Source organism: Tasmannia lanceolata, unplaced genomic scaffold (genome assembly GCF_043159265.1).
Source record: "Tasmannia lanceolata isolate RefF3 unplaced genomic scaffold, GAP_Taslan_0.1 ptg000002l, whole genome shotgun sequence".
NCBI classification, from domain to species: Eukaryota; Viridiplantae; Streptophyta; class Magnoliopsida; order Canellales; family Winteraceae; genus Tasmannia; species Tasmannia lanceolata.
The window spans coordinates 32,961,379-32,987,402 of NW_027518679.1; the positions used below are offsets into that span (position 1 = coordinate 32,961,379).

The following is a 26,024-nucleotide window of genomic DNA, read 5'->3' on the forward strand; positions in this document are numbered from 1 at the left end:
TAGATTTACTTTCAATAGCATACACTTGTTCTGCAGGAATTGCTTAAGCCAATGCTCTAAATTGCAGCCAAATTGCGCAAAAATGCCCGGGAGGCACCTAGGCTTACCCCTTTATTTTATGTCAAACACTACACACACCATGTTTTGCATACCTATTACCCTCGGGAGTGACTAGCGCTTGGGACGGATGGGTGGCGTCTGGGATTTCATCACCCGGGTTGCAGTTTGTCACGGCTCCATTTGATGTGAAAGCACCACCTCTTTGCACGTCGCCCTTGTGGTGGTGTTAAAACGGGGCTGTATTGAACTTTCCCCTGCGATAGAGATCCTGGTACGGGTTGTTCGATACGCTTCGGCGAGAGGGACCTTCAAGCTTTCATCACAATGCATAAGCCCAGCATAGGCATGTAGATGTATACCATGCCCACATAAGGCATGCTGAGCTTAGAGTTAGGCAAAACCAAAACCAGTTACTCTCGAGAGATGTGAGCATATTCCCAAATAGGAATACACTAAACCTCTGGCCCACTTAGGGCATGTCGAGCGAGTCTAGAAAGGTGTCCCCGGGTTGCCTTAATTCTTGCTAGGGATGTTATTACCTTAGCCCGATGCGCAAACGGTCGCAGCTCATTTTTTTACCCAAAACTAGGGGTTATTCCAAACCTTTTGTTTTGTCCAGAGTCATGGTTGCAAACCCATACCATTACCTTCTTTGGATAAGCAACTATTGTACCCTGGAGGAATGTCCATCTTGCGGTTATCACGCTTAACCAAAAAACCCTCATTCTGGCTCCATCTTTCATAAATAAAGGTTACTATTTCTTTTTGAAATCTTAACCCCTCGTTCATCTCCCATCTTGACCATCATTATGGTCAAAGCAGCATAGCTCTGCCCAAATTAATCTATCTTCCCATTTGAAGATAGACCAGTCCTGACCATAATTATGATCGGGACGGCAGAGCTCTGCCCAAATCTATCTTTCCACATAAAGGTAGAAATGTCCAGACCGTCCTGGTCACAGCCTTATCAGGCTCTACTGTTTAAAGAGTTTAGACCCGTCCTGACCATCGTTATGGTCAAAGCGGCGGAGCTCTGCTCAAATAAATCTATCTTTCCATATAAAGATAGGCATGTCCTGACCGTCCTGGTCACAGCCTTATCAGGCTCTACTGTTTAAAGAGTCTAAGACCCGTCCTGACCATCGTTATGGTCAAAGCGGCGGAGCTCTGCTCAAATAAATCTATCTTTCCATATAAAGATAGACCTGTCCTGACCGTCCTGGTCACAGCCTCTTTCGGCTCTACTTTTCAAGAGAGTCTAGATCCGTCCTAACCATCGTTATGGTCAAAGCGGCGGAGCTCTGTTCAAATAAATCTATCTTTTCACATGAAGATAGACTTGTCCTGACCGTCGTGGTCACAGCCTCTTTCGGCTCTACCTTTTGAAAAGAGTTTAGACCCGTCTTGACCATTGTTATGGTCACAGAGTCCGAACTCTGCTCAAATCAGTCTATCTTCCCGTATGAAGATAAACTCTTCATGACCATCATCATGGTCAAAGCATTCGAGCCCTACTCAAACAATCATGTCCTCAGGTGAGGATATACCCATCTCGATCATTGTCTTGGTTACAGTATCGGACCTCTGTCCGACCGTCATCTCAAACAGAGTTAGATCGTCTTCTAAACCCTCACTCAATCTGTTCAAGGGTGTTTCCCAGTCAGTGACTGCAGGGGTAAACCTCGCTCTCAGCTCCTCGAATGTCCAGGTTCTATCAAAGTCCTGTCAAAATTTGAGAAAATTGTAAAAATTACAAAAAAAACTTTTGAAATCAGGCTAGCACAGGCCTCTTGTACAAATTGTAAAAGTTAATCAGACATGTAAAAAATAAGATAATTCCATGAAAAAACTTGTTTGAACTCTTAAATGTCTATTTGATTCATTCTCCTTGCGTGAAAAAGCTCTGAAACTAGTGTATGAATATTTTCATCTGCCATTGCACCTAGGAAAGAGAAAATCTGGTCCCGGACCGATTCTCATTTGATGAGAACCTCAGAACTACCTAATTCCCTAGTTCCTACTCATTCAGTAGAAATTTCTGAACCACCCAGTCTTTCAAATCCTCACGCCATCATAGCAGAACCAGGGGATCAGTCTCAAGTCATTCAGAATCTACAACAGACAATAGCAGGCCTCTCACAGCAGGTGTAACAACCACTATTTTGCACTATTTTTATATTATGATAAGGACACCCTAATTTAAACCACTTACATATATTGATAATGGCACCATATTAAAATTACTTAAACAAGTTGATAAAGACACCCTTTGTTTGAGATTTGTAGGACCAAATTAGGCTTAGATTTAAAATAAAGTCTCTAATAAAACAAGGGCCCATATGTAATCTCATGTTTGAGATTAAATAGGAAGTGATGAGGATTAGTTTTTAGAATACCAAAACCCAATTTCACATCGTAGTATGCACGACCCTTTTTAGGGAGTGTGCGCACGCATTTAAGTGGGTCCCATCACTGTCTAAAATTTAAAACCTTGCTAATTTGCTTTTTTAGGTTGATATTTACACCCCTTTGCCTTGTTTTGGAAATATTAGAGTAACTAATGTATTTTGGTAATGACACCCTTTCTCAAATACTAAAAGTAGAAGGACTTCTATTATAGAGTAGGGTTAGAATAGGAAACCCATACTCAAATATACCTCACGATTGGGGTTTTCATAGAAACCCAAAATCGTGGGTTTTATTTCCATTCTTAGGCGTGAATAAGAGAGAGAGACCTAAACAATTAAGAAAGCAAATAAAAAAAGGGGGAAATTAGGCTTTATAAAAAAACCCAAACGAGTGAGGTTTTCAACCCACTGTTCACGTATTTTTTCTTCCCCCTCACCAAATCAAAAAAAAGGGGGGAGAGAGAGAGAGAGAGAGAGAGAGAGAGAGAGAGAGAGAGAGAAGGAAGAAGAAGAAGAAGAAGAGAAGAGGAAACTAGGGTTTAATCTTTTAACTTCAATTCCAAGTAAGTATAAGGAAGAAGAAGAAGAAGAAGAAGAGAAGAGGAAACTAGGGTTTAATCTTTTAACTTCAATTCCAAGTAAGTATATCTCTACTTATGTAAGTTTAGACATGTTAGGGTTTTAAATCCTCATGATTTGTGGGTAGGCGAGTGGATTTTTACTAATGAAAGTCATAGATTTGCATTTGTATTACCAATTTTTTTTTCGCTTGACCTAATCAATAAAATCATAAAGGGTTTTCATTTCTTTTATTATTAAAATTTTACAGTTTATTTTAGGGTTTTTGGCATCGCTATATGTTTTTTAGTTTTGCAACTGATTTAGTTAAAAAAGATCATAAGGGTTCACATGTATTTTTTCTCAGTTGAATTAGTTAGTAAATCATAGGGTTTCAAATCAAAATCAAGAATTTTATCTATATGTAATTAATGCTTGAGTCCCTGCTGATCTGGAAAAAAAAATTAAAGAACTAAGGTTTTTGCTTTCTTTGGAAAATATATGCATGTATAATGATATATTAAATCTGAAGCTTTCAATCAGTTATGCTATATATATATATGAGGAAATGGTTTGTGTGCAGCTGCACAGATAGCTTATCTGTGCATGGTTGCCACAAACCATGGGGGGCCCACATTTTTGGAGGGATTCAAAGCATTCATTTGGAAGGCCCTTCCATGGATAGGGTTTGTACCAAAAATCAGCCCTATAGTATCATCCAAACCCAATCAAAGTTGGAGGGGAAAATGGACAGACACTGTTTCTGCCCACTTTTTCCCTCCACAAATGGCAGGGTTAGGATGATCATATAGGGCTGATTTTTGGTACACACCCTATCCATGGAAGGGCCTTCCAAATGAATGCTTTAGATCCCTCCAAAAATGTGGCCCCCCCATGGTTTGTGGCAGCCATGCATAGATAAGCTATCTGTGCAGCTGCACACAAACCATTTCCTATATATATATATATATATATATATATATATATATATATACAGGAAATAGATAAATATCATTGAAGGATTTAAACCTACAAGATTTCGAATAAAGTTGTGTGTGCAATCAAAGTAGTAAATCAGGAACTTCGACTGACCGTGTTTATATATTTAAGGTATTAAATCTGGAAATTTTGGGTCAATATTGTACACGTATATTAGCACATTTGAAGAATCTAATTTTTTTTTTTTATCAGTCCTTACATGAACACCCTCGTGTACATCAAAAGTGTTTAATCTGAAAAATTTTAGCCTTTACAAATATGTTGAAAACTTAAAGCTGATATGTGAGGTCAGTCGTGTTGTTTTACAAACTTAAGGAACGATCAAAACTCATAATGGGAGTATGATTTCATAGGCAAAGAAATTTGTTAGGTCATGTGTGTATGCTTGTGTCACATAAGTGGTCGGTGTTGGTTATGCATGAAGGTTAATTCTCACATGCAGACATGATCAATTCGAGTCTTTTGTGAGCAATTTCTCTCATGTGAAATAGTCCTAACAACAACAACAACAACAACAACAACAACAATAATAATAAATAGATAAATAAATAAATCAGGGCATCAACCTAAAGTGGTTGTATACACACACACACATATATTATTTGGGTCCCACCATGGGACAGATTTTTGGTCTGTTAGTGTGTGTGTTTAGAAATTGATACTTAAACTAAATTGACACTAGTTGCACTATTATTTGACCTCAGGACTACCACACTCTCTTCCCTAGTTGGACCTTTCCTTCTACATTCAAGAAATCAAGGCAAGTGATGACTGACTTTTATAATATTAGTTACAATTATGATTTCTGTGATTATATTTTTGTTTCCTATGATTATTTGCATTCTTTTTGCACATATGTCATTGAATTAACTGATTATCCCCGTAGAATTTCCTGTGGTAGGATTTTTTATTTTTAGGCCATAATCTATACACGGTGTTTTTATTATTATTAATATTACGCCTCGTGCTATAGTACGAGAAGGCCATAGAGCTACGTGTGGCCACTTACCGACGGGTTTATGATGATTTCATCGTGTATATACTTATGAGGAGATAGATATGACCCATATGCCTCGTCGAGATGACATGATACTTCTCGTAGTTTACTTGTCTCTATATGTACTCTGTATGATTAAGTTTCTCTTATATGATTCCATGATTTGCCACATTTAATATATTCTCTTGACAGTCTCACATGCTCATTGATATTCTTTATCCTTAGCAATAAATCTTGATATTCTTATTGCTTTTCCTTACCATATGTGAATGCCATGAGAAACATCTTCATAATGTAGATTTTCATTCTTGTCACTTTTATTATCTAAGCCAGTCACATGAGCTTGTTGTTTGACTTAGGTTATTTTCCAGATTTTGCAGACGAGAAAATTCAGGAGCCTTTGCAAATGAACAAGTCTAGGTGGCATTTAGGTGGGTGAGAGCACTCATAGCATTTCTTTTCGGGGCGACTTGTTGTCATGCCCGACGGAAGTTTAGTTGTTTTTATTTAGTTCATAGTTTGATAATAGCAGTTGAGATAAATCATGTAATAGACATTCAGTTAATGGAATATAATTGTTTAGTTGTTGTTTCACTTTTTGGGGTAGTGATTCGGATTTTGGCATTTTAGAATTTGAAAAAAAAATCATGTCTAAAATTTTTGCCCCAAATCCAGGTTGTTACAGCAGGTCGAACACATCTCTGAGAAGAATGCCTTGTTAAAATCTCACCTTCAGTCTGCAAGATCTGGGCCGTCCCGAGAACCCCATCCTCCTACTGTTCAGGAAGTTTGACTTGCTCACCAAGACTCAAAGTACCTCAAAGTCACCAAGGTTAAGCAATGGGAAGGTAAGTTTGCCAAGGTTAATGACGACCTCAAAGTCATTAAGGTTCAGGGATCATCAGGACTCACCATGCAGGAGGTCTCTCTATTCCCCGATGTACAACTTCCCACCAGCTTCAAGTAGCCAGATATTAACAAGTACGATGGAACAGGCTGTCCTCGGATGCATCTCGCAGTGTTTGAAGGCATGCTCTGATCACAGAAACTGTCCTCAGAGCAGTTAACATTGGTCTTTCAGATGTCTCTGAAAGGCGTGGCACAAAAATAGCTTTTGAATTTGCCTGAGTTACCGACTATGGGTTGGGACCTCATAATGAATGAATATATCAAGCAATTCTCTCATGATGACAGAACAGAAACCTCTCGCCGGGATCTCCAGTCCACTAAGCAAGAACCTATGGAGTCTTTCTCAAACTTCATAAAATGTTGGCGTCAAAAGACAGCTCAGATGCTCAAACAACCTTCTGAGAAAAAGCAGATCGACATGATGCAACAGGACCTAACCCTTTCCTTCCAGCGTCCTATGGCCGTCCAGAGTTTCTCAAGTCCCAAACATTTCATTGACACGGGCAACAAGATAGAAGATTCAATGGCAAGAGGGTGGATACCAAGATCAGTACCAAAGTTCAAGTGTGCATACTCTAAGAATCCTGAATCAGGGACAGAAGTAATCAACACTTCAGCCAAAGTAGGAAAACTGGAAGAAAAACCATCGCCACGGCCCCACAAGGAATTCTCCACATTACCATCTGACCCGGTCACGGTTATGAGGTTTTTGATCAAAAAAAACAAGCTCACTGCTCGTGCACCTCGCCCTCCCCCAAATCCACGACCAATAAACTACAGTGAGTGGGAATTCTGTGAATATCATCAAGAAAATAGCCACTCGACCGAAAAGTCTCTTTGAAGCACGCCATCCAGAAACTCATCGACAGTGGTAACTTCATCATCCCATCAGGGGCGAATATTACCCTCTAACGGTCACAGCTACAAGCGGAAAAGTATGGGCATTTGCATTTTTCCCCACAAAGTATGATTACCGATGCTGGCAACGCAAAACTCTCCAACTGGTTTGATACCTTCGTCCCATTGCTCACTTCGAGTATCCCTTCAGAGACAGACTTCTCGTCTTTTGAATCAGAATACATCTCCGATTTTGGTTCTTCTTTTGAAACAACGTCAAATGTAAGTGGGCCCGACGAGGGCGCGTCAGTCAGTTCTTCCTCTGTATCTCGCAAATCAATGAAAGAACTTTCTCTATACTCGCCTTTGTCTCTCGATTTTTCTAAAATAAATGCTTTAAAATATAATGAACAACCCTCCTCGGACGAGGATGCAGACGAAACCCCCCTCGAAATTAAGGAATTAATCAAACAAGAGGAGGAGCGTCGAGCATAACCCTTCGAAGATGAAATTGAAACTATCAACATCGGCAGTGAATCCCTGCTTCAGGAGATAAAGATTGGCAAAACCTTATCCCCTGAAGAACGTGCGGAATTAATCAAATTGTTAAAAGAATTCAAAGAGGTCTTCGCTTGGTCATACGAAGATATACCAGGATTAAGCGAGGAAATTATCCGGCACCATATCCCTCTCTTCCCAGAAGCCAAGCCAAAGAAGAAGCTCAGAAGAATAAGACTTGAATGGGTCCTCAAAATCAAAGATGAAGTGATTAATCAATTGAAAGCAGGATTTCTAGAGGTTGTCACATATCCCGAATAGTTAGCAAACATCGTTCCAGTTCCTAAGGAGGGCGAAAGAATACGGTGTTGCGTTGATTTCAGAGATCTGAACAAAACTAGTCCAAAGGATGACTATCCAAACAGTGGAACCCTGAATGTCAAGAAGCCTTCGAAAAAATCAAGGATTGTTTGTCATCTCCCCCGGTGTTATTACCAGCAGTCGCCTAACGACCATTCCTCTTTCAACAACAGACAATGCTCTCGGATGTATGTTGGCACAAGAAGATCCTAAAACAATAAAAATGCAGGTATACGATCTCAGCAAGGATATGTTGGAATACGTGCTGAATTACACTCCATTGGAAAAAACCTGTTTAGCATTAGTATGGGCTACTGAGAGGCTTATCCACTATTTGCTATCACAGAAAATCCTTCTCATATCTCGAATGGATCCACTGAAATATCTGTTCAAGAAACCAACCCTGGTTGGCAGAACCATCCGTTGGATCCTGTTGTTATCAGAATCCGACATCATGAACGTTACTCAAAGGCAGAGTTGTCGCAGATAATGGTGCAACTTGGGTCGGGCTCAATCCGATTTCTGCTCGGGTTGTGTTGGCCTTTGGTTAACTCGGGTTGGGTTAGGGTTGGAAAAAGCCAACCTGATTTTAATTTGGGTTGGGTTAGGGTTGAACATCAGTAACCCGACCCGCTCGAAACCCTATTGTTTGTTTCCAAATACCCAAAAATCAATGCTTTTCAACAAGAGGCAACATTTGTTTTCAAAATCATTTAAATTTTACACGTACCCAATGCCTTGCCTCTTTTCATGTGTAAGTAAATGAAGCTGATGTGACAATGGGCGGCTACTTTAGTTAATGCATTGCCTGTTACCAATGCTTTACATGTTTCCAACGCAACCCAGTTACCTAGGTGTGCACACCCTCCAAGAGGTCAATGGAGTTTGAATTCTAAACAAATTTAATTTCAAGAGGGTGAATGTATGAGCATTTCATTTACCTCTCTATGAGTCTGTGGGTTTCCTTCCCTATCCTTCCTCTACGCCTTTTCTGGAACCCTCTCGCTAACACCGGATAGAGAAGATGAAGGAGAAGCTTAAGAAAAGCAGCTCCATCTCCACTATCACTTTCCGTTCTTGTTGAAGTCATGGATCAAAACCATGACTTGTTTTCAAAAGCCTGTTGCTTTTCTTTTCAATAGATTTTCTTCTCTTTTGAATAACATAAACCAAGTATGTTTTCCCTGCCCTAAAAATCTCCATTGGCTATTTTTCTTCATTCTCTTATTAAAGCTTTTTTCATCTCCAATTTCTTGTCTTATGCATATTTTGATGATTTCAAAGAATGGAAACCTATTTTACTATCATATTCTATTATTGAAGCTTTTTCTGTTTTGTTCTTGTTCTTTTTTTCTGCAACTCGGGTCGGGTTCGGGTTGGGTTCGGGTTAAGAAAAATAGCATGCGGGTTGGGTCGGGTTGGCACTCTTCAGGTTGAGAGTCGGGTCGAGTCAGGTTAGGGTTGGACAAAGTATCCCTCGGGTTGGGTTCGGGTTGGCCTCAACTCGACCCGAGTTACACCCCTAGTCGCAGAACAGTTAGCTGATGCACCTACTGAATATGCAGAGCTGAGCCGTGAATTTCTAGAGAGGGGGATATGATGCTTAGAGAATTTCGAGCTCCTGTCTTCGATCCTAGGGGAAAGCTTAGACCTAACTGGTCTGGCCCCTACATCGCTGACGAAATCCTGTCCGGAAAAGCTGTCAGACTTCTTGACCAAAATAGAGATAGAATGTCAAAACCTACCAACCTCGATCAAATAAAAAGATATTACTCATAAATATTGAAGGCCTCCATGAGCCGATCAGAGCCTAAAATGACTCACCTACAAATTCAAAACCCTTTTGAAGATGCCTTCAAACCCTCGAACTACGCGGACCTGATCCCAACCTCTTTGGGGTACGTAGGCAACCTGACAAACTCAGGTTCGGTAACCTTTTGGCGAAGCCAACAGAATCCTTCGCGTTATCCCATTCGACCATTTTCCACACGGAAAAGCCTCGAACTACGAGAACCTAATCCTAACCTTCCTTGGGGTACGTAGGCAGCCTGATCAGTCCAAGTTCGGTCACGTTCTGGAAAACAACCTTAAGTCATCAAGACTTCACAAGCAACTCTTCCCAATATTCAAAACAAGAAGATCTGAAGACCCGCTAGGTCGAAAACCTGAAAAGACGACTTAGGCAAAATTTAGGGTCATTGCGCCCGTAGAAACGGAAACCCGAAAGGACATTTTTGGCAAAACGCAGGGCAAAACGGTCAGCCAAGTCGAAAACCTGCAAAAGGCGACTTGGTTGTTGGCAACACATGCCTTCAATAAAGACAGGGCGAAGCACTCTTTGGTCTAAAACAAAATGCTTTAACTTGGAACAATCTAAAGGGTCTTCGAACCATGATTGAAAAACCGGGCAGCGAATACTGCCCATGTACAAATACATCCAAACTCATCTTCTAAGGTTCGACCTACCTAAAATAAATCGAAAGCATTTGTTTCAGTAAGAGTCGAGTCTTCTTCCTTTCTTCTAAACTTCACAGGAAACGTAAGAGAAAAGGTCAACTTTCCCCCAGCAAGCCGTTACCCAGCAAAGGTAATCATATGTTGAAGGAAAAACACGTCAGATCTCTCTCTCAGAGAAAGTCTGAGAAAAGATAACCTTTCCCCCAGTAAGCCGTTTGAAGCCCAATGGTTCCCACCTTGGCATTCCCATCTTCTTTTGATGATTCCAAAACACAAGTGATTTTATTTCACTAATGAGTTTAAATGTCTTAGTTGTAGATCATGATAGTTTGATATCAAGGTTACTTAGATCGAGGCCAAGAAGCTCTCATTTGACCACATTCGGAAGGCCAAAGACATTGGAGATCCAAGAAGCAAGAAAACTTGAAGCAGTGCAAAGTGAAGATCATTTTATTTAAGTCTTTTTAGATTGTAAAAATCCAATCCTAGTTTAGGTTTTAAGAAGCATAAAATGGAGTAAATCACACACCCCTAAATAGACTTATAATGGTAGAGTGATTGCCCTTGTGGTGTTCCAAGACTTTGGAACCCTCATATCAATCCCATCTATGTGTGAATAAGAAGTCCAAAAGGCCCAAAATCAAATCAGCACAAAATCTAGAAAATCTGCTGAAAATAGGCTTCTCGAAACTCCGAGAGAATTCTCGGAACTCCGAGAGAATTCTCGGAACTCCGAGAATGTCCTCGGAGCTCCGAGAAATGGTCCAGGGATGAAATATTCAATCCCTGTTTGTTTTCTCGGAACTCCGAGAAATTGTCTCTGAACTCTGAGAATTTTCTCGGAACTCCGAGACATTCTCTCGGAACTCCGAGAATGGTCTGAAAGCAAAAAAAAATATAGCCGTTGGGACTTCTGCGAAATTACCACTATGCCCCTGTAACGGTCATATTTGGTTCTTTCCTACTTATATGGGTTCTAAACTTCACCAAACTTAATCCTTACACTCTAAAATATTATTGGAACATCCTAAGAGTGATTCAAGCTTATTTTTGTGCCTCTCAACCTCTAGATTAAGGATTTGGATTATGGGCCTTCATTTGTACATCGTGGAGTGGAGTAGGTCCTTGGTTTGGACCGAACCACTTAAAAATCTCCGGTGCACTCTTTCTTATCTCTTTTATTTTTTTGAACTTGTGATTTTTGTTCTTCCGTTGTGCTTAATTTTTTATTTGCCATTGTTATTTGTAGCTTCCGCATTTTGTATTTTGGCAAAAGTTTTAAAACCCTGTACACCCCCACTTTGGGTTGCCATCTCAGGCCTACTTACATTTCAATTGGTATCAGAGCCTAGGGCTCTTGATTTTTTAAGCCTTAACCGGTTTGAGTTTTAAGATCTTTTGGCAAACCCTTCTTCTTGTAAAATGGCCAGCATTGGAATTCCCTTGGGTGGTATTACGGAGGGCCATTCTACAACCCGACCTCCCTTCTTCAATGGAACAAATTATAGTTATTGGAAGCCAAGAATACGTTTCTATCTACTTTGAATCGATGTTGAACTTTGGAACATGGTTGAAATTGGATACATGCCTCTAACTAAACCATTTGAAGAATGGAGTGTGGTATAAAAGAGACAAGCCAACTTGAATTATAAGGCAGTAAACGCTCTTTATTGTGCTTTGTCTCCGGAGGAGTTTGGCAGAGTTGCTCTCTTTCGTTCCGCCAAACAAATTTGGGATACACTTGAAGTCGCCCATGAGGGAACTAGTCAAGTAAAAGATTCCAAGATAACCCTCCTTAGAAGTAAATATGAAAATTTTCAAATGTCTAAAGATGAAAATGTTTCGGAAATGTATACTCGTTTTTCCTCTATTTCTAATGAATTAGCTTTGCTGATGATGAGTTGGTGAGCAAATTGCTTAGGTCACTTCCAAAAAGTTGGGATCCGAAGGTGACCGCTGTATTGGAGTTAAAGGACATAAAAACACTCACTTTGGAGGAGCTTGTAGGATCACTCATTACCCATGAGATGATTCTCTTTAGCCGAGAAGAAGACGAGAAGAGATTTAAGGAGAAGGATAAAGGCAAATCCATTGCCCTTAAGGCCAAGGCATCATCTTCATCATCACCATCATCCAGTGCCGATAGCGACGAAGAAGCCTTGAAGAAGTTCAAAAAACTATGGAAGAAAGGAAAGAAAGATAAGAAGGAGGAAGGAAAAGGAAAAGAAATAGTGGAACCCCGGTGTTTTCAATGCAAGAAGCCCGAACACATTAGACCGGATTGTCTCCTCCTAAAATCTTCCAAGTACAAAGGAAAGAACAATTGGAAAAACAAGAAGAACTTGGTTGCTACATGGGATGACCAAGGAAGCGAGAAATCCAAAAGCTCAAGTGAAGAAGAGGATGCTCACATCCCCATCTCGAGCTACAAAGAAGATTCAAACGTTTGCTTCATGGCATTTGCACATGTAAGACATTGAATTCTCAAATTTAAAAAAACAAAGTCCTTTAAAAATCTATTTCAAAACTTGAAAAAGAACTTAATTCTTTGAAGGATGTTCATTCTTCCAAAACTCAAGTTGAGCTTGATTTGAAAAATTCAATACTTGAGAATGATACCCTAAAGGGGAGATTAGGAGAACTTGAAAACCCCAAGTCAGGCTCTAAACCTGACTTCCGATGACCCTCCTGGCTGTTGGAAACGATGTTCACCCAAGACTAGTTCCAACAGTCATATTTTCAAAACCCAAAAACCGTCAGCGAAAGGTTTCCACTCAAGGACCTGACAGCAAGTTTCATCGATGAAGGCTTTACACCTAAGGACCCGATATAAATCTTGCAAGCCTATCATTAGTCCCCAGTGACAAAATTTTCTTGTCTCCTTTGGCATTCATGTGCCTTGCACCCTCTATCAAAGAGGGGCATATGTAGACACTCAATTTTGTCAAGGTGGAGTTAATGATAGGTTGTCACGAGGAAGAGTCTCATGACGAGTCCCAGAGCATCTGAAGTTTTTCTCTCAATCTCTCTCTAGGTTATGAAACTAGGACAATTTTTCAAAAATGAACTTTACCCCAGAGGTGAAACAAAAGCCCGTCTTTACACGGTATCCCGCCTTTCACGGCATGGTCAAAAAGTCCGTTTTCACACGGCCTTTCGACCGATAAGTTAGCTTTGGGTCAAAAGCATTTTCTTTACCCAAAAACACTTTGTGTTCCTAATGCCACCAATATTAGTTTCATTGGAATCTCCTCAGAACGAGGAATCTAATGGATCTGACCACGTGTAATTCGGAGTCCAAACGGAGGAGTTACGGTCCGCCAAAACTTCTCGAAACCAGTCAAAAAGACGAAAATCACATTTTTCGAAGCCAAATGAGATGAAAAATCACATTTTTCAATACCTTGTCAACCTGACACTAACATGTCAGTGTCAGGTCCCAATTCGTAGGGTGCGAATTGGGATAACCCCCAATTCGCAGAGTGCGAAAATTTCGCACTCTGTGAATTTGGGATCCGTCCTCCTATAAATAGGATTTTATAAAAGTTTAAATCTCTCTGGTTTTCCCTCTTTTTTAGGTTTTTCATTTCAAAAATCCTTCTGAATATCAGAAAACCCTACTTCCTTTGCTTTAGAAGAGAGAGTAGAGAAATTCATGAGTTGCTCAAACTGGGCATCGGCATTCTGCCGAATTTCCAAAGATTTAGAGCGACATCTTACAAATAGCGTCGTTACTCTGCTGAATTTCGCAGAACTACAAGCTTTTTTTATAATAGCGCCGTTGTTCTGCAGAAATCTCAGCAAACCCGAAGTCCCTTCGTCCATACAGCGCCATTACCCTGCTAAATTTCGGAAAACACAAGGTCCTATTATCTAAATAGCGTCGTTGTTCTGCCGAAATTTCGGCACACCTGAAGACCCTTCGTCCATATAGTGCCGTTACGCTGCTGAATTTCGGAGAATCCTATTACCAATAGCGCCGTTGTTCTGCCAAAATCTCGGCAAATCCGGAGCCCTTGTCAAATCAGCGTCGTTACGCCGACGGTTTCTCAACAGGTCTTCACGCTCCTTTGGTAAATTTACATTTATCTGCACTTACATTACAAAACTCGGTGCAGGGTAGTTACAGGGTTTAGGGCTCCTTTTGCCCTAAATCCTGTAACGTAAATCCCTCTCCTCTCTGTAAATAAGGCTACCCTCCTTCTCCTTATCCCACCACTCTGTCTCCGGTCCTACCATAGACAAACGAGACAGAAAAGAGAGCCCTGGCGCTCCACGGTGTTGGACAAACGGAGGGAATCATAAACCCAGAGTTTCTTTTCTTTCCTGTAATGTCTTTTCTGTTTGATTTAAGTTAACCTGATTGTGGTCAGCTGCGAGATCTTTCGGGACTTACACATAGCATACGACCTCAATCAGGATAACTACCACTTATTTTTGTTCTTTTTTTAAATTCATTTTATTTACATTCTGGAATTAAGCATAATCCAAATAAAGGATAAAATGATAAGTTATCCTGATTAAATTCTTCAAAAATGCCAAATCAAGTCAAGAGACCGGATTCATCCGGGCAAGAGGGGTGCCTAACACCTTCCCCAATTGTAACCATAACCCTTACCCAGATATCTAAGGACCGCGGCTTAACAAACAGAGCAAAATTACAAGGTTCTAGGTCCAGAGCAAAAGAACCCCTTTGGTTATTGTTCCACCAATGAAATTTGGATACCTATCCCCTTTTCATCAGAAGAACAGGCACGTGTCCTAGGCCCTAACCTAGGTGGCGACTCTGAGTTTCTCTTTCTTGCGGAGTATGGATCACGGTCCCGAGTCCGCAAGAAACGCAGATCAACTAACACTCCCAGGAGTACTGGATGTGGTGATCCCCCGACGCCCTCGCGCGCGGCGGGAAAGAACCAGCCCCCACACTATCTTGTTTCAGTCAATGTACTCAATCGCAATGACCACATCATTCAAGATCTACCTCCTCTCTACAGATGCCCTATGGAAATTTTGATCATGAAGGAAATTTTTGGATTTAGAGACTTCTTTTGTGTAGGTAACAAATGCTCCTTTGCTATTAGGCATTTAATGATATGTAGAATTGTTACAGGAAATATAGGGACCAAAGCCTAACCTTTTTATTTTTTACAAGGCAAATAAGACTAAGATCTTTCGTAGTACCAAGATAATGTGATTGGGAGAATGACGACCCTTGTAAGGTTTTGAATATTTCGCACGGAGAGACGGTGCACTCGTGTTTTCCTGCCAGGTCATGGGGTTTTTGAGTGGCTTTGCATAACAAAGTTTCAAGAAGGATAAAAATATTATATTCAATTCATGTCATTGACGTAAAGAAAGATCTACCATTGGAGCAACTAACACAAAGGGAAAAAAAAGTTCACAGGAACAAAATACACTTTTCCTCAAAACATTTCATCTAACTTTTCACTACTACTTTTCTTCTGAATAAGCAATTCATCAAAATAGGAAAAAAAATAATAAAACAAAAAATAAGCAGGCTCGAGAAGATCCAAACAAAAGACATCTAACCCAAACTAGATACAAAACTAGATACAAAACTAGGTAGGAAAAGCCAAACAACAAAATCTCTACAATTCTTTCCAAACTTTGCTAAGGAAGTCACCTCAACATTCCTTGTCGATGAATACAAGAAACAAGTACATCTTATAAATAAATCACACGGGATCTGATACTTGAACCCATTTGTATTGGTACTTTCCACCTGTCACTTTTATTTAAAAAAATTTCAACCACCATCCTTGTTTTGTGCTTCCCTCTTCCCGTAACAAAGTTGGTAAGATTATTTACCTAAAAAAGTGGAATGTAATGGAACAAGTGAATGGAAACATAATTTCACTTTTTCAAATATGTTTACAGTTTTTATTTTTATAAATAATCTTTTTTTACTATATCACTTTATTATAAGTTTATCCAGTTTTTGGTTTACAAGGAAATTTATATTGGATAAATCTCATTTAACACCAAGGTAGCTGGATCAATTTTCGGAATGTTGTTTTCCGAGTTGACTGATTGAAATACCATGCTTTTTATCTGTAATAACAAATCCAAATACAAGGCAATATGGCCAGTAGCCTCATCCAATTCTGTGAAATAAAAAGCCAAACATTTATTCCTAGAAAAAAAAAAATACTTGGCTATAACAGCAAAACTAGTCTACCCTCAAACCAATCATCCTTCAAAAGAAAACATCATCTAACCTTATAACTAACTTCCTGAGTTGTGCCCCTTGGTACTTTACTACACTTTGTCGAAATTAACCGTAATGATCCCAAATGAGGAAGGAACAATTCAGGCATAGCTTTGTCTGCCCCGTGATCAAAAGACACATGATCATATAACCAGGAACAGAAACATCTGGTCGGCCAAAATCCATCATCACTCCTCAAATGATAGCCAACACCTATAAGAGAATCCCCTCAAACACCCTACAATTCCTTTGTTCTAGAACATATAAATAAACCTAAAAAAATGACATGGATCACAAAGTTTCGGATCTCTCTTATCCCATTTGCAATTGGTTAATCAATAGGGGTGCAACTCAGGTTGGGTGGACCGGGTTGAAGCCAACCCTAACCCAACCCGAGAGAGCATTCCCTCAACCCTAACCCAACCCAACCCGAGCCTTGGGCTGAGGATGGTCAACCCCAACCCAACCCACCTCTAAATCTCTCAACCCTACCGACCCATGTAACCTGAAATCGGATCGGGTTGAGTCGGGTTGGTTCGGGTTCACCTTGGGCAAATCAAGATAAAATCAGAGGACGGAGGTCGGGTTAAGGACTGATCGGGTTGCCAAGGCCTCAACACTAACCCAACCCGAAATTAAATCGGGTTGGCTTTTCCCAACCCGAGGAAATGCCAACCCAACCTAAGCCAAAATCGGGTTGAAGCCGTCGGGTTCGGGCTGAGCCCGACCCAAGTTGCAGCCCTATTAATCAATAGGACAAGCACAAGTGCATAAAGATAGTAGAGACGATGGCAAATCCAATCTGATCCAATCACTAAGATTCATTGAAGTGACCAGTTAAACCATAAATTGGAATCAATGTGAGAGCAAATACATGTACTCATAAAGTATCCAATTTGCTAAATTTAGACATTAACAGGTTGGTCACTACAAGTGGGATGAATAATTGAGAGATGGCTCGGCACTCTCTCGAACTTGAGATTTTCACAACAACATAAAGTTGCAGATGATGATTATTCTCCAACTGGGTAGAAAAAATTGATCAAAACCCACTTCAAAGTGGAAATAATAGACAGAAAATGTGAACATCACAACCGTTCAAGTGTCAAAGCCAAGGATGTCCGATAACAGACATGAAAAATGAGTTATAATTCATGAAAAAGCCCAAATGGACAGAAAAATGATTGATAAAAGTCAAGAGGTTGTTGAAGAAGATTAAGAACATACAAATAAAGATTGATGATAATCTTTCCAGAAAGAAACAAATTAATCCCCTCATCAACATGAGTCTTACAATTTTAGGAATTGTAAAATTGAAAGGTGATTGATCCAAAGTAGTGCAGTGTGTATTTCTAGAAAACATTTTACCCTAATTAAGAATATTGAACAATGAGAACATTATAAAGTTGAATGAAAATTACCTCAAGGTGTAAATTTGAGTGCATACTTCTCAAGAAATAACAGATTCTTAGGCTCAAATTACATTTGACTCTCAAATTTATGATTCTTAGTTTGATCTTAAGTCAATAAGATATTGCTGTAGGAGGTCAAATGTCAGTCCTAAACTTTGTTTAAGACTGACCCTTTGACTGAAATGTATCAAACACTTTTCATAACCATCATGCAGGTAGTTTAATTTGGAAAAGATGGGAAGTTAAAATTGAAGTTAGAGTATTAAATGACAGGCATGAGAAGTTTTCATAATTGGTCATTTAACAAGAATAACAAAATTACGAGAGAAAAAAAAAAGATTACCTCCCAAACCCTCAAATACTTAGACTGTGATTGTATGGACTGTGATTGTATGGACCCAGATGTATGTTGTGGCAAAGACATGTTAGCGGCAGAACCATTGGTCACATTATGAGACTGAATTCCTCCCTGTACTTGCTGAGACATTCCCGGAGTCGGAATCATTGTGCCGGCACCGGATGACATATTTGATGGACCAAGACCATTCATTCCATTTTGGTTCATACCAATTCCATTTTGTCCTATTTGCGCCCCAGAACCGAGATTTCCTTGGCCCATCCCAGGTACTGACTGAACCATACCAATGGCTCCCTGAAGAGCGCCCAATTGTGGAGAAATTCCAAGGTTCGAGTTTCCGGATATAGTAGAATTTGTGGACGTAAATGAACCCAGGGCCGTGTTTTGTGCAACCTGGCCGGTCCCCACTAATGACCCTGACCCAGCAATTGATGTTATACCTGACCATAGTTAGCAAAACTCCAATTTAAACGGCGTTTTTTTTTTTGAAAAATATTGTTTTTTATTGGAGTGCCGTTTAGTATTCTGTTTAAAACTTTGACAGTAAAAAAAAACTCCATTTTTTTAGGAAAACGTTTTAAACACATCTAAAACGCATTTTAAACGTCTTAAACACGTTTTTTTGGCCAACTTTCCAATTTTACCCCCACCATATTTTGTAAATGACAAAATGTTAAACACTTTTTTTGTGTTTACATTTTTTTACTACGCTTTTTTGAACTAATACCGCATTAAACTCGAATTTTTTCCGTCCCGTTTTTTTGCCGTATCACATTTTGCTAACTATGTACCTGACTGCCCTGACGAGAATACAGTTTGAGCAGGGGGCAAAGTGGATGATGACATTCCATTGGAGATCATGTTTGACATGTGCATTGCCATAGGAGTTCCACCCATCATTTGAAGCCCTAGAGAACCTGCTCCAGTCAGAGTGGCGGAGTTCATCACCTGGCGGGCTTGAGAAAGGTTGTTCAAAATGCTCACATTTGCTGCGGCAGGACCCGTAGGACGTAGTGGCTGAGGCATACCATTAACCAACGGCTTAAATTCATTCACAACGTCCCCATTTGTAGCCATCTCTTGAGAAGTGGTTGATGGTGACGAAGTCTGCAAGCTTGGGACACCTTGCGAGGTACTGTGAGTTTGTAGGTGTGAAAAGGAAGTTCCAGATACCAAGGAAGTCACAGTGTTTGGTTCCTGAACAAATTCAATAATGGGTTAATGGGTTTTGGGTAGAACAGTAGAATTCTGATGAAATAAGATATGATAAAAAGAGTTATTAATTCCCTCAGTATTATTTCAAGCAAACTACAGGAGATTTTTTTTTAAAGGTAACTATGGGAGAATATATATGGTCATACCACTTTAACAGTTGCAGTGGGAACATTTCCAACAGAAACTGGTTGCCGATTCATAATTGATCCACTCACTGAGAACAGAACAATACAACGTAAGCATTCCCCTCGGCAGAAATTTATGTGTGCATTATTATATCGCGATACATTGTACAAGAACATTTTTACTGCGTAATGAAGAAGGTAGTTATATATAACATATGCAAATGATGGACATTTAATATTAAACTCTAGGAAGTACTACATTAAGCGCAAATACATACTCAAAAACCATCACATAAGTAGAAAAAGTACTCATAACAATTGAATACCTCAAACACCTAGTGACATGCCTTGTTGCGCATGTCCAAGAAATCAAAACATACCAGATTTCAAATGTAATTCAAACAAAAATTTATATATAACAAATCAGTACATACTAGATTTCACATGTAATTCAAATAAAAAAAATTAATATATAATAAACCACATTTAATACGCAATTCATATACCTATATGTAAAACATAATGGTAAAGTATACCACTAATACACTAAAGATTGGGTTTCGGACTCGAACCCAGGTTAATGATTCTTGTCGTTCTGCATTAGTTAGTATTAAGCTAAGATTATTACAAACTTCTCCAAATACCCATTTTCACTAATTTATTTAGCCAAAAATTCATCAAATTCAAAGACGGAAAAAAATCAAGATTTGATAGCTTCAATCTGTGACTATATAACAGATAGCAACAAGGAAAGAAACACATAGTGCTTTATCAGAAACTAGACACAATTCTTTGGGCTTTCTATCAAATGTCGCCAAAGAATGAAAACACGAGAGGTTATTTCAAGCTGTATCTAAGTGATAGAAAGATAAGAATCCAACAAAATCATAAATAGTATTTGAACTTGGGTTACAAGAAGATAATAGATATTATGGCAAAGAAGAGGAATAAAATAAAGACATCAAATAGAAGACAAAAAAAAAACCTGAGGGGATCGCCGTTGGAAGAGGTCCTGAAATAGGAGGAACAGAAGCCGAATCCACCTTCAGTGGACTTTGATTTGGTGCTAAGCTTGTTATTCCAGGACGACTTAGAGCAGCACGAGCCTCCATAAAATTCTCCGAGAGTAAAACAAGGAACTGCGTGTTTTTAACATTATCTACTGCTGGGTCTGCTGCTCGAGGATTACGCTTAGCCTATATAGACAGTATTGTAATTTAGTATAATGAATTATGATTTATGATAACTGAAAGTGTTTGGATAGGTGGATAAGCATGTGCAGATGTGTTTTTGTGTGTGTACGGGAAAAGGGAACCTAAGAGTTTGCACAGGGAGCTTACCTATGCAAACTCCCGGAAAACAGCTTACCGCCCGCGACCTGAAAAGTGCCAGTGGCGTTTTGATCCTTTCCGACCGACGAGTCACCCCCTAAAATTGCAAGTCGATCCAATGGCCGGAGAATGAGAACAGAGCTTTTAAAGTTCGGTAGCAGTTTCTGTAAATTTTTTGTAACACTAAATTACAGAAACTGCCACTCAACTTTGAGAGCTTCATTCTTCCTCCCCGGCCGTTGGATCGACTTATATATATATATATATATGAGAATAGAGTTCCTAAGGTGTCACCTCATATAGCTTATATGAGGTGGCGCTTAAAAACATAAGGGGCTCACTTTGTTTGGATGATCCAAAGCATTCATATGATAGGCCCTCACATAGATAGGTTGTGCCCAAAAAATCAATTTCATAGGATCATCCTAACGCTTCCATTGGTGGAGGTTGAAATGGATGGGTATAAACCTCCATAAATCTGCCCATTTTTAACCTCCATAAATGGAAGGGTTAGGATGATCCTATGGACCTGATTTTTTGTAGGCACCATATCCATCTAAGGGCCTTTCAAATGAATGGTTTCGATCACCCCAAAAATGTGGGCCCCTTATGTTTTGTAAGCGCCACCTCATATAAGCTATATGAGGTGACACCTTAGGAACTCTATTCTCTCTCTCTCTCTCTCTCTCTCTCTCTCTCTCTCTCTCTATATATATATATATATATATATATATATATATATATATATATAGAGAGAGAGAGAGAGAGAGAGTAAAGGGTTCTTGCACTCAAGCGCAGATAGTTTATCTGCGCTTGAGTGCAGGAAACAAGCGTGGGGCCAGATTGTTGGGGTGATCCTAAGCATTCATTTGCAAGTCCCCATCATGGATGGGCTGTGTACCAAAAATCAGCTTCATTGGATCATCCTAGGGTGTCCATTTGCGGGACTGAAAATGGACAGATAGTGTTTGTCCACTAATCTGCCCATTTTTTCACCCCACAAATGGACACCCTAAGATGATCCAATTGAGCTGATTTTTGGTGGACACCCTATCCATGAAAGGGCCCATCAAATGAATGCTTTGGATCCCCTCAACAGTGTGGGCCCACCCCTGTTTCTGCACTCGAGCACAGATAAGCTTATTTGTGCTCGAGGGCAGAAACCCTTTATATATATATATATATATATATATATATATATATATATATATATATATATATATATATATATATATATAGGGAATAATGTTTCTGCTCAGTCGAACAGATAACATTATCTGCTCAGTTGGCCAAAAAACACATTGGACCCACATTGTTTGATGATCCAAAGCATTCATTTGATAGGCCCTTGCATAGATAGGGTGTGCCCAAAAAATCAACTCCATAGGATCATCGTAACCCTTTAATTTGTGGAGGTTAAAAATGGACAGATTTGTGGAGGTTTATACCCGTCCATTTTAACATCCACAAATCAAAGGGATGGGATGATCCTATTGAGCTGGTTTTTGGGCACACCCTATCTTTGTCAGGCCCATCAAATGAATGGTTCACATCACCCAAACAATGTGGGTCCCCACTGTATTTTTGGCTGACTGAGCAGATAGTGTGCCTACTCGACCGAGGAGAAACACTTTTCTCATGAAATATTAATGTATGGGAAAAAAACAGCTTATGTCCAGTATTGAAATGCAAACCATATAACAAATAAATAAAAGGAAAGAATAACGAACAAATGTAAAACAAAAATAACGGCTACATGGCAGCAGAATAATGTTTTTGGGTTCCATGAATCACATTTCAGCATTTGGGGCTTGATTCAAACGTAGATTTCGGAATGGATATGAACCCGAACATAAAATTTCTCCTTAATATATATCTATAAATAGAAGAACTTTCTAATGTAATGAAAACTGAATAACTTACTGAACTTATCTACAAATAGAAGAACTTTCTATTGTAATGAAGGAATGGATAACTTACTGAACATTCTATTGAACATATTGAACATGATGGAGAGACAAAAAATACCATTTCCAATCTTCAAAATGGTAAATATTCTTGAACTTATTGAGATATTATAATAATGCCCTCAAAAAAAGGGGGGGCCCAGTGCACAAGGCTCCCGCCATTGCGGGGTCTGGGGAGGGCTAGATGTATGCAGCCTTACCCCTGCTTTGCAGAGAGGCTGTTTCCGTGACTTGAAACCGTGACCAACAGGTCATAACAATGCCCTTAATGAAGGTTACATAGAAAATAACTCATTGGCAGCGGAAGGTCAACGGAGAGGAATTTGAAGCCAACAAAAAGAACTGAAGCTACCATAATATATATATATATATATATATATATATATATATATATATATTCAAATTTTCAAACTAATATGAGGAAAGGGTTCCTGCTAACGTTAGCAGCTAGTTTAGCTGCTAACGTTAGCGTAAAACATGGGTGGGCCACACTGTTGGGCTGATCCTAAGCATTCATTTGAAATGCCCCATCATGGATGGGGTGTGTACTATGTTGCATGGATTCTTTGCCCCCCTATGCCGAATCCGTGTCGACACGTCTTCGCATCCGAATTGGATATGGATTCACGTGGGACACACCCGGATTCTTGTCGTAGCGGTGTCCCGCACTAATCGGGCGAATCCGATTCATCTTGTCTCTTTTGAAATGTGAATCATGTATATTTTCCCTTTAAACATATGTTCTTCTTAACTTTTTTAAATATGAAAGCACAACCCGTACTCTTTTAATAAAAACCCTAGCACCTCGACCCCCTTCCTCTTTCAACTCTCTTAATACAAAACTCGCCTCAACCCTCTATCTTCAATTTTTTCATGAATATATATATATATATATATATATATATATATATATATATATATATTTAGATTTTAAATTTTGAAAATTTTATTTTATTTAAAAATTACCGAATCCGAATCCTACTTTTGGGGGTTTGCCGAATCCGACAGCTTGAATCCGTGTCGGATCCCGACACGCGAATCCGAATCCATGCAATACTGGGTGTGTACCAAAAATCAGCTTCATTGGATCATCATAGGATGTCCATTTGTGGGGGTGAAAATGGACAAATACTGTTTGTCCACTAATCTGCCCATTTTTTCACCCCACAAATGGACACCTTAAGATGATCCAATGGAGCTGATTTTTTGTGGACACCCTATCCATGAAAGAGCCTTCTACATGAATGCTTTGGATCCCCCCAACAATGTAGGCCCACCTTGTTTTACGCTAACGTTAGCAGGTAAGCTTACCTGCTAACGTTAGCAGGAATCCTTCCCTCATATATATATATATATATATATATATATATATATATATAGAGAGAGAGAGAGAGGGAGAGAGAGAGGAAATGAAGTATGTGCAGCTGGACAGATAAGCTATCTGTGCATGGCTGCACAAACCATAGTGGGGGGCACATTTTTTGGGGGATCCAAAGCATTCATTTGGAAGGCCCTTCCATGGATAGGGTGTGTACCAAAAATCAGCCCTTTAGGATCATCCTAACCCTGCCATTTGTGGAGGGAAAAATGGGCAGAAACAGTGTCTGTCCATTTTCCCCTCCAACTTTGATTGGGTTAGGATGATCCTATAGGGCTGATTTCTGGTACACACCCTATCAATGGAAGGGCCTTCCAAATGAATGCTTTGGATTCCCCCAAAAATGTGGCTCCCACTATGGTTTGTGCAGCCATGCACAGATAGCTTATCTGTGCAGCTGCACACAAACCATTTCCTCTCTCTCTCTCTCTCTCTCTCTCTCTCTCTCTCTCTCTCTCTATATATATATATATATATATATATATATATATATATATATATATATATATATATATTCAAACTATAAATCTGATAGGTAGTCACATCCATGGATACATGGAGATCTTTCTTGGCTCCCTAGCATCAAAGTAGAATGACAAGAGACCATCCATAACAAGAAAGCAGCCAAGAGAAGAACTATGGATTCAAAGTTATGTGGGGCCACCTATCCTACAACAACACTAAGAGAGAAAAACTAGTGGAAGACCATCCTCACAAAAACAATGAGGGCAAAAAGGGTCATGTCCAGGACACCCACTACCAAAGGTGTGAACCACAAGCTTAGTTAATGTTTCACTGAAGGAATGGACCCCATCAGGTAGCTCAATCAGTGGCTAGAGGGTGTTTTATGCAGTTTTCAAGAGATAAGGGCTAATACACACTTAGAAGCCATCACATAAGCAAGACAACCATCTATAATGTTTTAACAATATCGAATACCTAGTGACATGCGTTGTTGACGTGTGTCTGATAATTCAGTATTTCACATGTAATTTATATAAATATGTACAGATAATGCATAAACCATAACTGACATGTAATTTATACTAATATAATTATATAACACATACGGATATATAGTATACCACTAATAAACTTATCATTTTGAATGCTTCGGGTCAGTTTCAGTGGAAAATTAAAAATTAAAACCATGCTTATTATACCCTTTCAGGCCCTCAATCCTGGATATGAGTTTCCTCGAAATTTTGAGCCTTATTGCTTCTCTTAAACCCATCACATTTTTATGTTGTGCAATGCGAGGCAGGATTCTACCTGGAAGCATATTACGCAAGAAATGACTATGACAAGTTGGATTGTATATTTTGTGGTGTTTACGGGGACTCTCCTACACAAATTTCAATTCTTTACTCTTGATCTACCAATATTTGGGGCCATACTTTTAGGTTAATTGATCTATCATCAATAATAACAAAAAATAATCGTATTAACGATTTTTGGTCATGGTGGAGTATCTTCCCTATTAGAAATTGGCAACAAAAGGTTAAAGTGTTCGGGAAAAATTCTATTCTTTTCATAATCAAGGAAAAAAGAAATGGTCAAGTTTTTATACCAAAAGGCGCAATCTGGGTTATGTTATTAATAGAATAATTGTAGAAGTTTCTAAGTGTGCTTCCAAAGTTGGTATTTTTTATAATATTTCTCTTCTAGAAATACTAGGCCTCTATCAAAGAGAACTGCATGCCCCACGAGGGCTTTTGACCATAGTTGCCAGGGCGGAAAGCTAAAGCGGGAAGCGAGGGCTTTTCAGAAGCGAGGTCTAGGTTATATTATTAATAGAACAATTGTTGAAGTTTCTAAGTGTGCTTCCAAAGTTTGTATTTTTTATAATATTTCTCTTCTAGCAATACTAGGCCTCTATCTAAGAGAATTGCATGCCCCCACGAGGGCTCTTGACCATAGTTGCCA

At 39.3% G+C, this 26,024-nt stretch overlaps 1 protein-coding gene across 3 annotated transcripts in view; it reads right to left on the reverse strand.

Annotated features, from left to right (window-relative positions):
- The window catches only part of PFT1 (phytochrome and flowering time regulatory protein (PFT1)), an 85,313-nt gene that overhangs the window by 15,132 nt on the left and 44,157 nt on the right, over positions 1 to 26,024 (reverse strand). For 2 of the 3 annotated variants that reach the window (XM_077376595.1, XM_077376593.1), the window contains exons 7-10: positions 20,408 to 20,618; positions 19,444 to 19,511; positions 18,874 to 19,279; positions 18,068 to 18,522 (exon numbers count right to left, since the gene is read on the reverse strand). In XM_077376595.1, the coding sequence (XP_077232710.1) occupies positions 18,068 to 18,522; positions 18,874 to 19,279; positions 19,444 to 19,511; positions 20,408 to 20,618 (1,140 nt within the window). The remainder of the gene's footprint in view (positions 1 to 18,067; positions 18,523 to 18,873; positions 19,280 to 19,443; positions 19,512 to 20,407; positions 20,619 to 26,024) is intronic. The other variant, XM_077376594.1, reaches the window with a different exon arrangement.